The 13,141-nt window shown below is 38.8% G+C and overlaps 1 protein-coding gene across 2 annotated transcripts in view; it reads right to left on the bottom strand.

Annotated features, from left to right (window-relative positions):
* xylt1 (xylosyltransferase I) overlaps positions 1-13,141 on the bottom strand; it is a 102,111-nt gene that overhangs the window by 30,934 nt on the left and 58,036 nt on the right. For both annotated transcript variants that reach the window (XM_073857387.1, XM_055194191.2), the window contains exon 2: positions 5,637-6,153. In XM_073857387.1, the coding sequence (XP_073713488.1) occupies positions 5,637-6,153 (517 nt within the window). The remainder of the gene's footprint in view (positions 1-5,636; positions 6,154-13,141) is intronic.

Raw genomic sequence — 13,141 nt, 5'->3', positions numbered from 1 at the left:
ACTGCTTCAGGTTCAAAACCTTGCAGAGGTTCCCATAGTTGATTCTGAAGAAAGAATGCATGTTATGCAATTTGTCCCTGAAGTTATCTGCTTAAAGGAATGGTTTACCCAAATATAAAAATTCTCTTATAATTTACCCACCCTCATGCCACATATGTGACTTTGATTCTTCAGAACACAAACAAATAATTTGATATGAAGCTACTAAAAGCACATCCATCTATCATTAAATGAATCCAAATGGGAGTCATTTTAAGTGGGTTACCGTACTTTCCGGATTATAAGCCGCACCGGAGTATAAGCAGCATTATTCAAAAATGTGTCATTAAGACGAAATAACAAAGTATATAAATCACAGTGGACTATACATCGCGTTTATTTAGAAAATTATTTCACAAAATTCAAGCCGAAGAACAGACATTTAATCTGAAAAAGGCAAGTTATTCAACTAAACAATAGCAGACAGAACAGCAGGCTAAATAGATGTCTGTACGTTAAAGTAATATTATCAGTTATTTAAACGATAAACCATAGCATACAGAACTTACCTGGAAGGTTGAATAGGTTAAAATTAACCGAACAAGCCAGCTTACGTGAAGTTCGCATACTCGTCATTCCACATTACAGGATCCATTGAATGACATAAATACAGAAGCAGCATATGACGGACTCTCACGGCTGTAGACGGTAATGTTGTCTCTTGCCTCATAAATGTCAAAATTATTCATACTGACTTACAAGGCGCACCTGACTATAAGACGCAGCACCAGCCAAGATATGAAAAAAACTCGGCTTACAGACCGAAAAATACGGTAAGGAAGTTTGTCTTCTGAATGCGAATAATATTTTGAACTTACTTGGCGATCGATAGGTCATGTATTACTGTAAACCTTCAGATGAGCGCACAAGTTCAAATACATACAAACTAATTGGTCATTGGCAAATAACTAGTCGAGACCATAGACTGTAAAATATATGGACATAGTGTCCGTGACGTCACCCATAGGTTTGTGAAGAGCTTTTGTGAAGCCAATAGTTGGCAGAGCCTACCAGTGCCATCTTGTCTGTGCATTACTCGCGGATAACCGAAAATGTTTAAAGAGGCGGGATGTGGGTGAAGCGGAGGCGGCTGGCTGCTAAAACCACACCCGCCTAGATTGACAGTAGTGACAGCAGTGCCCGTTAATTATGCAGAATTAATATAATTTAAACGAATGAGTTACAAAAACATAAACATATTATTTTCTGCTGTAAAGTTGGGCATTTTAACATGGGGCTCAATTGGGAATTGACTCCCTTTTGGAGCCAGCCTCTAGCAGCCAGTCGATCAATTGCAGTTTCAGTCACTTCCGTATTGGCTTCATCAGAGAGATCGGAAAGTTGACCCTCAGTTAAGACACAATAAGAACCTATAAGATTTAATGTCAAATTATTAATTGGTTCAACTGAAGAAGCAAAGTCGTATATCTGGGATGGCATGAGGGTAAGTAAACTATGAGAGAATTTTTAATTGAACTATTACTTTGATATGGTTATCTTTTACCAAGTGGCATATCAATTTACAACAAAACAAATATAGGCTTGTAACCAACCAGTTAAAAATCACTACATTACAAGGCAAACAATAAACACAAACTATGTCTTCTCTGGTCTGAGATGAAACCGAAACATTTTCTTGAATCGAGCTAAAGGCATCTCTTTTCATTTGGTACACTGCAACATTTTAAAATATGATCACCTACCGCCTATAAGCGTTTCACTGATACAATCTCAACAATGGCTGATATAAGACACCATCCCAGTTTTCCTTCAGACATACATTCAGCACTCACAAATAGCTCAGAGGAGACCACAAGGGCTGAGCCACGGTCATTTGTGGCTTTCTAAAAATGCCCACAGAATAAATATGTGGCGGGCTGCCTCTCTCTCTCCATGTCATAGTATAGCCTGCCACTTCTAAAGAAGGGCACGCTGAATTACTCATTACAGGCTAGCAGGTTAATTTTAAAAGCTTGTATGAAATTACACTGAAGGCACTATGTTTTGGCTCAAGGCCATGCTGACTGAAGCCATGGGCCACGGTGGGGGTAATGACTATAATCTGAGAGCACAGTCTGTCTTTACCGTCCTGAAATGCACTGTTCTCCTAAATTCGTATGGCGTTTTCCATTGCATAGTACCCCATGGGTCGGGTCGGCTCACTTTTGGGGGCTTTTCCACTGGGTACAGTACATAGTACCCAATAATTTTTTAGTACCACCTCGGTTGAGGTTCCAAGTGAACTGAGGTGATACTAAAACGTGAGGTGAAAACACTGTAGATCACTGACTGGTCTGAGAGAATCGTCACTACCAGCGTCATTGCTAAACCTTTGTCATTAGCTTTACCTTCGTGTTTGCGCTGTCTCGAGCAAACCTGTTCTCATCTGTGCTTTGTTGTAAGTTCCCAAACTCCATTGTAGCGGTGAAAAAAATGTGGGACAGAGGTAGTGATAAAGTAATGTGCAAACATCTATTTGTGATGGTCAATTTTGCTTTTGTGGCAGACTGACAAATAAATGAATTTATGGGAAACACTGCATTTCAACGACGCTCGCTTTCACGCAGCGCAAATATAACGACGTGCCTATAATCCCTCCCACTCTGAAGTGATACTAAACTGAATGTAAAAGCTAACCAAGCCAAAGTAAGGTGAGCTGACACGACCTGACCCATGGGGTACTATGCAATAAAAAAGCCCAATTAGATGGAACATGGACAAGGGCAGCTCATGGTCCTCATGCGACTCTAGTTGGTTGGAGGTAAGGTGACGTTGGGGGTCCTTAGATAAAAGCAATTACAGCACCATACCCCTCTTGTGTCCCCTGTGTTTATGGTGTGGATTCATTCCATCATATATCCCCATGTTCTTAATGAAATATTGGCCCTGCTCTATTTATAAACCACTTACTCTGAATAAGCCTGCATATAATTTGCACCCACGAAGGGCCACAAAAAGCTCTGCAGATTTTCGCAGAATTTGAAAAGCCATCATTTAACGAAATCCTGCACATTCCTCTTCCATTGCATGTTTGTTTATTATTACTTGCCATGCATTCATATGGCTGTTGATATGAATACTGTAAAAAAAAGAGCATATTGTAGGAGCAGGCCAGATCAGTGACAAGAAAAGACATGGGGGGCACTGTATCGCTTAATAGAGGGTATGCATTGATGTCACTTTTCCACGTGACCACACCCTATTGGGTGGTAAACGTTCAATAAAATGGCTTATTTTCATAGCGGGTGCTGCGAAAATGCCAGTAAAACTGACTATTATCAGCTTAAATTGAATTTAGTTGGACTTGATAGCAGAGGTGGACAATACTTAGTTACATTAGTTACATTTTCCAAGCATCTGTGCTTATTAGGGTGTTTGTATGGGGAAAAAATTTACTTCACTACATTTAAAGCATAGAATCATACTGTATTCTTTTATATTGCATAATAAAATGTATTTAATACCTAATAACATTACAACTGTGTACTTTAACTTGAATAAAAGTATGTAAATGTACTTAAATACTAAATGTAAAACAAAAACTTGTATTTATGAAATGTAAAAGAGTAAAAATTATGATAATATGCTTTGGAATGTATGCTTCCCAAAGACAAACACGGATAAAATAGAAATACTTGAAAAAATACTTTTATGTAGAAAGTAAAACCTCTGCTTGATAGTAACCACAGCAACTTATCAACCCACCTGTGGTCTGTGGACGTTAGCATGAACGATCAATTTACTTCCCCTTTCTGTGTTTTTTGGCAGTTTGTAAAACAATAGCTCCGAATTCTTGTTAATCTGTTAGTACAGTGTATCACACAACAGCTTTTTCCCATTTAGACGCGTTTCCTCCGTGTTTTCGCTGATTTTACACTGTACACAAATTCTGCCACTCTGTCTTTTGCCACTCAGTGGGCATAACCACAGTCACTTTCGCCAAAGGTGACGTCATGTGCATAACCTCTATATGGCGGCTGTTGGAATACAAGCCCTGGCTTTAAGTTAAAAGAGCCAATCACATTTACTCTAAAATGCACATTGGATGGACCAACCTGAAAAATGAATTTTTAGTTTAGTTTGAAGTACATAAAAATAATTTATGACGACATTGAAACTTAATTGTAAAATTTCAATGTTGATAAAATGCAATCATGACATATAAGAGCTGTAAAATTCTTACCTTCACAGAAAACAACCAGTCAGGTAACCAAACTAGTCTACCCCTCTGTTTAACACACTGTTTACCATATTTAAATACATGTCATAGACTCCCTTTCACAATCAACAGAGGAAATATAAAAAAGTGCCGATTCCTTGTGGGCCCACTCATGTCCGACAGCCTGGGCCACATTTGAAACTCATTCATCCAAAAATGTTCATTAAAAACCTGCTGTTCGCTTCAAGAGCATGTTGCCGCCATGCTAATTGGCATCAGTGCGGCAAACCGCTCACATGTTTGCCATCAAAGTTGCCGCCTGTTACCATACTGTGCAATTACAGCTTATAAATACATACAAGCACCATCCATGTGGTATAGCTGGTATATGCTGGAAATAGAAGAGCCCTGCTCCATTCCACCCCCCACACCGTCCGCATATCCCAGACTCATGTCTCTGTGGTGATGTCCCTGTCATATCTGTCAAAACCCATTCTGGTTTCCGAAAGCTTCTCCGGGCGGAGACTCGGCGCCCTGAGCGGATCTGTCACTGTTCTATTTGAGCGCATCCATAGGCCTGATTTGTGTGCAGGCGACTGAGCACTGCATAATTGCGTGAATATGTTTTCTGTAGTCAGCTACGGGAGATTGAAGAAAAAAAGACACCGTACCGCAATTACATCCGTCTAACCTCGTGCGGAAATCTAGAATCTCATTTCCAGCCTGTCTGTGATTGTAATTACAAGCGCTGTGAATGTCTGTCGCCAGACTCCTAATACGCTACTTCCATAAAGCTATAAAGACAGGATGGCAATTAATTCAGGAAAACCATCATGATTTTTACCATTATTTATCTTAAATTCCACTAAATTTCAAACATTTCCCTTCATGTCGACTATAATGGGTATGCACTTGAGCCATAAAGCTTTGATTTATTGATGCCAGACTTACTGTAGGTAAAGAAAGTTACTAACATGTGACCCTGTCTGCATATTCATACTAAAGTGTCATAATCTATAATCTAATCTGATTTGGAGCATCAAAGTTTGATTTCAATCATTGATTTCACTTTAATTTCAATCTCTCACATGACAATACTTAATATCAATATATAATGTCAATATTAAAGATATCAAGGTTATATTATAAGCCCTTTATGTAGGATCCCGAAAGGACATATCCTGTCCAGTCGTCCTTATCCCCATAAAGTTTTTGTCTCATCTCTTTTATTATATCAAAAAAGTGAAATAAGACAAAAAAATGTCATGTAATATATAAAATTTTGGAGTTATGACACATGCGGCTACCGTGATTATAAAATTAGTCATACCATGATGAAAGACCACCCACCACTACTACAATCTGATTTCACTGCTTTGCTGAAGTTTCATAACACTAAGTTAACATCAAGCATGCAGCGTAAAGAGAGTCTACTCACCCTCTATGGGGCAATAACGGGTGACCTTCTCAGGCATGAGTTGCCGTTCTTTGTGGCGACAATAAACCTCAGCTATCTGCTGCCGGCACTCCTTGGTCTTGGCACGAGAAAGGGCGGAGATGGCCTCTTTGCCGCTGATCTCGCATTTGGGCGGCTGGTCGTACTTGATGTCCGCGGTGGGCGGGGCTGATTTCTTGGCCTGCTGCAGGTGGTGCCGGTGCTGCTGGGATTGTTGCGGGCTGAGGGTGGTTTTGGCTCTCCGATGAGAATCTGTTCGTGTCTGATTGTAGCTCCCCTTGCTTTGTGCATACTGAATAACCTCATTGGAGTTCTTATTTTGCTGTGCATGGGCTTTCTCGAGCAGGTTTTGTTTGTGCTTGCCGGGCACGTGTCTCTGCGTCTGGGAACGTGCCCCGAAATTGCTGTTGTCTATGTTTTCAAAGTCTTTAGGAACGGAATTCTCGTTGTTGCTGTCAACGCGGACTTTCTCCTTGGGCCGGTGCGAGTAATAGCCGTCCTGGAAAATGAAGACAAAACATCAGTGGCTGCTACCGAAACAATTTCAATGTCACACTTGTTCAGATAAGAAAACGTGTAAACAATAAAATGTAATTCGCTGTCTGCTGTTTTATGATCTAGTGATGTCAAAAGTCCAACACAGTTGTTATCGTTGTAACACAGTAGCATAACCAAAAGAGACTGAATAGTTATGGATGAAATACATTGTTAAGCTTATATTAATGCCTTATACCTTTGTGTGTAAATGTGTTGCTTTATTTCATTTGTTTCATTGTATTGTTGAGTACTTTAAACTTTGAAACAAATTTTCAAATAATCGTCGATTAAAAATCGATTTTTAAAGGCCACGAATCAATTTAAAAAAAAAAGAAATAACCTAATCCTGTTTGATCAAGAAATTTGACTGTTCTGACTTTTTTCAGCATACATTTTTCATTAAAATTGTATTGTATTTAACATAATTATATGCATTTGAAGTTATATTAATTACCCACTTGTAAACTTATGTTCACTGTTCTTTTTTTATAAATATAGTATTTGTATTAAAACTATATATTTATTGAGTTGAATTAAGAAGAGTATAAAAGCCGTCCTGAGAATCGAAAATCGAACCGAGAACCGAAAATCGGATCGATTTGATAGCTAGTGAATCGAAATCGAATCGATCTGGAACATCTAAATCGATACCCAGCCCTAGTAAATACATTTGTTCAGGAATTTCGCATGTTGATCGGGAATGATTAAAATCGTGTGTAATACCCATCAATCCCACATTAAACTTCAGGCCCTATTGCTAGATATCCAATTTCTGAATGTTTACTTGAATACTTAAAATACAGAACAGAATACAGTCCGAAAGAATGCGACAAAAGTATATTTGTTTTATTCGTACATTTTTGTACTTTGCTCATGCCGATTGTGTAATGGTCAAAATTGCGTAATCTAATGCGAGGCACACCACCATCCCTCTTACTGTTCCCATCTTATTCTGTCCACCAAGTATAACTGCAAAGGACACGTATTGGCAGAGAAAACTGAGAGCAAAAAAAAAACATTAATAGAAGGAAACAAACAGGAAAAAAAATCACACCGAGGCAAATGAAAACAGGAAGTAAGTAGAGGCACTGATGCAATTCTCATTTCCTCACCATTACGGTGCAATTTGTCTGCAGCGCATTTATCGTAGCTCACTTGTGAGCTGGGTGAGTGTATTATTTGTGAGGGAAAACTCCAGAAGACAAATCCCTCTCACGTCACCAGCACTTTAGCCCTCTGAAGGCACGCGTTTAGAGCTGACTCCACTCCCGTCTGCTGCTCCTCCTCCAGGAGCTTTCAGGAGGAAATTACAGGGCCTCGGATTAATAGCCTGAGCAACCGCAGGAGGTAAGTTAGGATGCCGGGGAGAAGACTATCGATTGCTTGCAAAAATCTGTCATTTCCCAAGGTGCTCTGGTAGTCCTGCTCTGCACCGCTGAGCACCCGGCAGACACAGACCTTCTCTCCTCCATCTCGACGGGGGAAGGCTCCCTCGTTCTTGCATCATCCATCACTGGAAGGGTGGGAGTCACTCGCTCGTTTATCAAGCGCACTTTTACCTGCCGCTTTTTCCGCTTCTTGTATGGGGAAGATCATCGGGGGCCACACACACACGCATAACACATACAGTCAAGGCATTTGAAAAATACACATTATACTCTTGAGACCGGTGTTTTACAATGTTTATTTATTTAGTAATAATTATGTTGATTGTTTTAGTGTTTTATGTTGTTGTCTAATTGTGCAATGCTTTTATGCTCGAACAATTTATTCAGGTAAAATTTTAAATTGCTGTTCATGGTCCAAAACCACTTTCAGTAAATAACTGAGGAGTTCAGATTCAAAACCCATGTCTTCTTGTAAATGAGCCTTTTTTGTCAGGCTCTTTCATCGTCATTAGAGGTCTTCTCGGGTTCAAAGAAATGTACATAAATAAGTTTTTTTTAAAGAAAGACCCGACCCGAGACAAACGCGAGAAAATTAGACCAGAGTATGCCCTGAACCAGTGGCAATTATTTTTTACCCGACTGGACCCGAATGTAAACGGCACTGACGTGTGTGCAGTCTGCAGCCCCGCACGCAGCAGTAATAAAGAAAGAAACCCCGTTGGTCTCGCAACCAATTTGGCGAGCTGCTCCATTTGTTTTACTTATCTGATGACGACACCAAGGTAACCTCTAAAATGTACATTTAAAATTGACTGACATGTCTGTCTCGACGAAAAATGTACCTACCGCCAGCCACACAATATCGCAAGCCTGTGAGAGGTTTGAAAAGGACATTGACGCACACACGAGAGTTCGAGTCCCCGGGTCAGTCCGCCAAAAATACATTCATTTTAGATTACCCGAGACCCGATGCCACTATTATTATACCCGATCCGTGTCCGAGGCACATGTAAACCTTTTAGACCCGAACCCGATCGTGTCTCGGGTCGGATCTCGCGTTTTGGATCAAATCATCAGTAACTAAAAAGCCTTATTTTTACAAATGTCCCTCTGTTCATTTTCATTGGTATTTAACCAATATGACTGTCTTTCACTGCAAAACCCTCTAAGTGCATGCATGCATTTTTGGCAAAACCTCCAAAAATTCACTTCTTTGGACAAGACATAGTAAAATGTTGCTGTAAAAATATTGTAAAACATAGTAAAAATTATCAAAGTTGCAACTAGAAACATTTCAAATGATAAAAGTCAGAATGTAAAAATGAAGAAATTGAACCAAACATTAGAAGGAGCTGTGAGGCACACGACAGCCACATTCATATTGTATTTATGTCCAAGTACTCACAAGGGACACAAGTGTGAATGTAATCCACAGGCGTTATTCCAATTCCGCATCTGTGCACTTAGAGGACTTTGCAGAAAAATCAATGTGGCGTTTAGCGGATTCTGCCAAACTGGTATTTCTGAAATGCCTGAGGCAGGGATTAAGCAGATTTCAAGCGAAGGTATTAATGAACATATGATACATGCCAAGACTCGAGCATTCGGTTATCGTCATCTAATTTTTAAAGGAGGTGGCGTTGAGCGGCTTTTGCATTTGAGCTCCTCAATTATTCCTTTAAAAACCTCTATATTCATAATAATCTAAAAGTAAGTATTTAAAAAAAACTAATTGACATACTGTCCTATATATTTACATTTATAATATAAATTACAACTTTTTGGTTCAGCTAATTCCATTACATGAGATTTTTTTGGGGTATTTACAAAATATTTTTTCTTCCCTATTAAAAAACAGCCAGGCAGAGCATAACAGAATCCTTTAACAGGATACAGTGTCCCCAGATATGTTTTAAAAAGTTGGGCTATTTTAAACTCGACACAGCAAGGGATGCTGCACAATGGCCAAAAACATCCGTCTGTTTTGTGTGGCTGCAGAGGTCATTCTAATAGGGGATGAATTTACAGACAAAACTTCTCCAAGAGGGTTTTACTGTCCCATACAGCATGGTCAGCATGGCAAATAAATCCACTGCTTAAAACACAGACAAACACCAACAAATAAGAAAAAAATATATAAAAAAAAAAATCAGGATTCCTCTGGTAGAGCATTGTGTAAGCAACACAAAAGTCATAAGTTCGATCCTAGGGAACACACAAACTAATAACGTATGCATGTATAGAATGGATTGAATGCACCGTAAGTTGCTTTGTATAAAAGCGTCTGCGCCAAATGCATAGATGTAAATGTAATGTCTTTCCTCGATTCTCATTCTAAACAAAAACCTTATTATCACCTTCTCCATACCTTTCAATCAGACAGACTTAATTTCACAGTGAGAAACAGTCTAACACTGGAATGCAGCTCCGCTCACATCCGAGACTGTTTGACAGCTATAGTTATATGTAACTGTACACCTTAATGGTTCAAATGAATAAGCGTTTGGGTTGAGAATGCCCACATGAAACATAAAACCAAATAACACTCCCATAATCTGGCCTAATTTTCCTCTGACTACACAAGTCTGGAAACTAATGCACGAGTACTGCACAGAAATAATAAAGTTTACAAAAAACCGTCTGGTCAGGCAGACTGTAGCTTTCAACCCAGGGTTAGACTTTTAATTAAAGAAGTACGAGCAATAAAAATAGTGACACTTGTTTAGCAGATACACTTGAAACAGCTGACAAATGTGATCATGGACCGCAAAACCAGTCATATGTAGCACGGGTATATTTGTGGCAAAAGCCAAAAATATATTGAATGGGGTAAAATGATCGATTTTGTTTGACATAAATCATTAGGATATTAAATAAAGATCATGTTGCATGAAGATATTTTGTACATTTCTTAGGATAAATATATTTTTTATATTTTTATGATTAGAAATATGTGTTGCGAAGTACTTCTTTTGGATAACTTTAAAGGCGATTTTTTTGCAGCTTCAAATTGCAGATTTTTAAATAATCGTATATCTGCTTAATATTGTTCAATCCTAACAAACTATACATAAATGGAAATCTCATTTACATGTATAAATCAGATGATGTAATGTGGTCCAGGGTCACAAATATCCATAATCTGTAAATGGCATGCAGCAGCAGAAGATCAAAAACTGAGTGAGTATGAACCGCATCCTAACAGAAGCCTGTTGTGCACTGAGGCAGAATGAAAACACTGCTAGTCAACTATTAGGCGAGTCATAAATACTTTAGTCCTTGATGTGTCATGGCTGCTGTTACAGACATCAGGGGATATAACCTGACTCAGCCTGGGGCTGAAAGGCCTGAGCCCTGAAGGGTCACAAGGCTTGCAGATGAGGAACAGCATGGGTCAGATGAGAAATGGACGTGTGGGGGCTGATGCACGTGGATGGAGATATGAAAGCGCTCATGCATGTGTTCAGTGTGTTGATGAAGTGGAAACTATGGTGCCTCAAGAAGATAGGCCAGAAATTACAACATCTCTGACCAAAAGTGACACATCACAGTTTGTGTCTCCAATTAACTACTACTACTACTATGATTGATAATTCTCAACAAAAAATGACAATTCATAAATTATTTAATTGATGAACAAGTACAACAGATGTTTTGTTTGTTCTTTTTTCCATTAATAAAATAAAATAAATAAATAATTACTGAAATATAAACTATTTAAGACACATTAGTGACCCTGTCTGTGAAGTCTAATTATTAATTCTAATAATTATTAAGTCTAATAATAGACATTATGTAATTCTGAAATTAAAAGTTTAAAAAGATTGTTTTTACGTTTATTTCAATCTTTTACTTGATCTTATTATATGTCAATATTAAAGATACCAGTGTTATATTTTCACAGAATGTTCTTTACCTTATGAAAAAAAGACATTAAATCACAAAAAATTATTTTAGGTGGGATTTCACAATCTCTGCACTAAATGGCAATGACGTGGTTGGATAGTGCAGATTAAGGGGTGGTATTATCCCCTTCTGACATCACAAGGGGAGCCAAATTTCAATTACCTGTTTTCACATGCTTGCAGAGAATGGTTTACCAAAACTAAGTTACTGGGTTGATCTTTTTCACATTTTCTAGGTTGATACAAGCACAGGGGACCCAATTATAGCATTTAAACATGGAAAAAGTCAGATTTTCATAAAACGTCCCCTTTAAATTACATATCTACCACATGAAAGCTGAAAGTGCTTAACATAAGATAAAATAAAACCATTTTAAATAACAAAATGATGAAAAATGCATACAGTATAGTAAATTTGATAATAGTAAAATATTTGAATAAAATAAGAAATTAAGATTTTTTTAGGTTTGTAAAAATTATTTAAAGAAATCTGTATAATGTTGAGTCCCAAACATCATAAATGAACGTTTATGCTAATTCTGACCGTAAGTAACACCGCATGTTTCCTTCTTGTAGCAGAAGGTCAGCAAAGTTTGCATCGACCTGTGCCCAAGGGTCGCAGGGGTCACCTCCTAAAGGCTGCCCTCTGCCTGACCTCTCTCTGGGTGTCTGAGCAGGGTCACTGCTGGCTGACTCACAGAAAGTTCATACAGGATGGGGGTGTTGGGGTGATGGTCACATGCAAACTAGACAGAAGATGAGCCTGTGAGCTGGTTATGTTATGCAGGATGGGCACTGAAACCCAACTGTGACCTTTCCTACCACAGAGAGGAGCTCCATCAATCACCGTGACTGTCTGCAGGCTACTCCATCAAACTGAACTGACACCAGTGATCCGCATCCAACCCTCATACTCACAGTGTGTACGCATGTCTGAATTTTAAGTTGACCATTAAATAAAAATCGAGCTCTCCGAGTGCTTAAGAGACTTTGCTAAATGAATAATGTGCAGTACACACTGCCTACTAGCTTATAAAACTATTATAATTACATTTTATATATTTCATTTATTATATAAGAAGAAGTATTATGTTTTATGAGGAAAAACATCACAATAATTCAAAAATATCACAAAACGTTCATCTCAAGATGTCCATCCACCTTACTCTTAGCCTTTTTCAATCCTGCACGTCACCTTGTGATCTCTCGCTAGAGGTGGAGTCCATGCTGAACCGGACTGAATTAAAATTGATCTGGATATTTGACAGACTGAGTGAAAATTGCTTCTGGGCTTTGATCAGCTCTGAAATAAAACAGCTGTTCATCCCAATAAGGCAGATAGAGAAGAGAGAAAGAGACAAAGAACAGAAGAAAGAGCTTGTCGCATAACTTGGCTGCCTTTAAAACACAGCACAACCACAAAGGAAGTCTTTCACTGTTTCTCAAACAAGATGTGCAGCCCTCCACACATGCAGGCAAACCACGCATACAAAAAACAAAACCTGGCAGTGCTGGGCGCGCATACCTAGCCGAACAACACAACGCTTTTTTTCAGAGCTGTATTCTGTACCACGTGATTCAGTCTAATAAAGGGGCCGGTCCTGTAACCATTCTGCTCGCAGCTCTAAGTGGGCTGCTGGGGAAAATTGGGCTTCTG

This window comes from Misgurnus anguillicaudatus, chromosome 19, assembly GCF_027580225.2.
Source record: "Misgurnus anguillicaudatus chromosome 19, ASM2758022v2, whole genome shotgun sequence".
Taxonomy (NCBI): domain Eukaryota; kingdom Metazoa; phylum Chordata; class Actinopteri; order Cypriniformes; family Cobitidae; genus Misgurnus; species Misgurnus anguillicaudatus.
The sequence above is the reverse complement of the archived record's forward strand: the minus strand, read 5'-3'. Positions and strand labels throughout refer to the sequence as shown.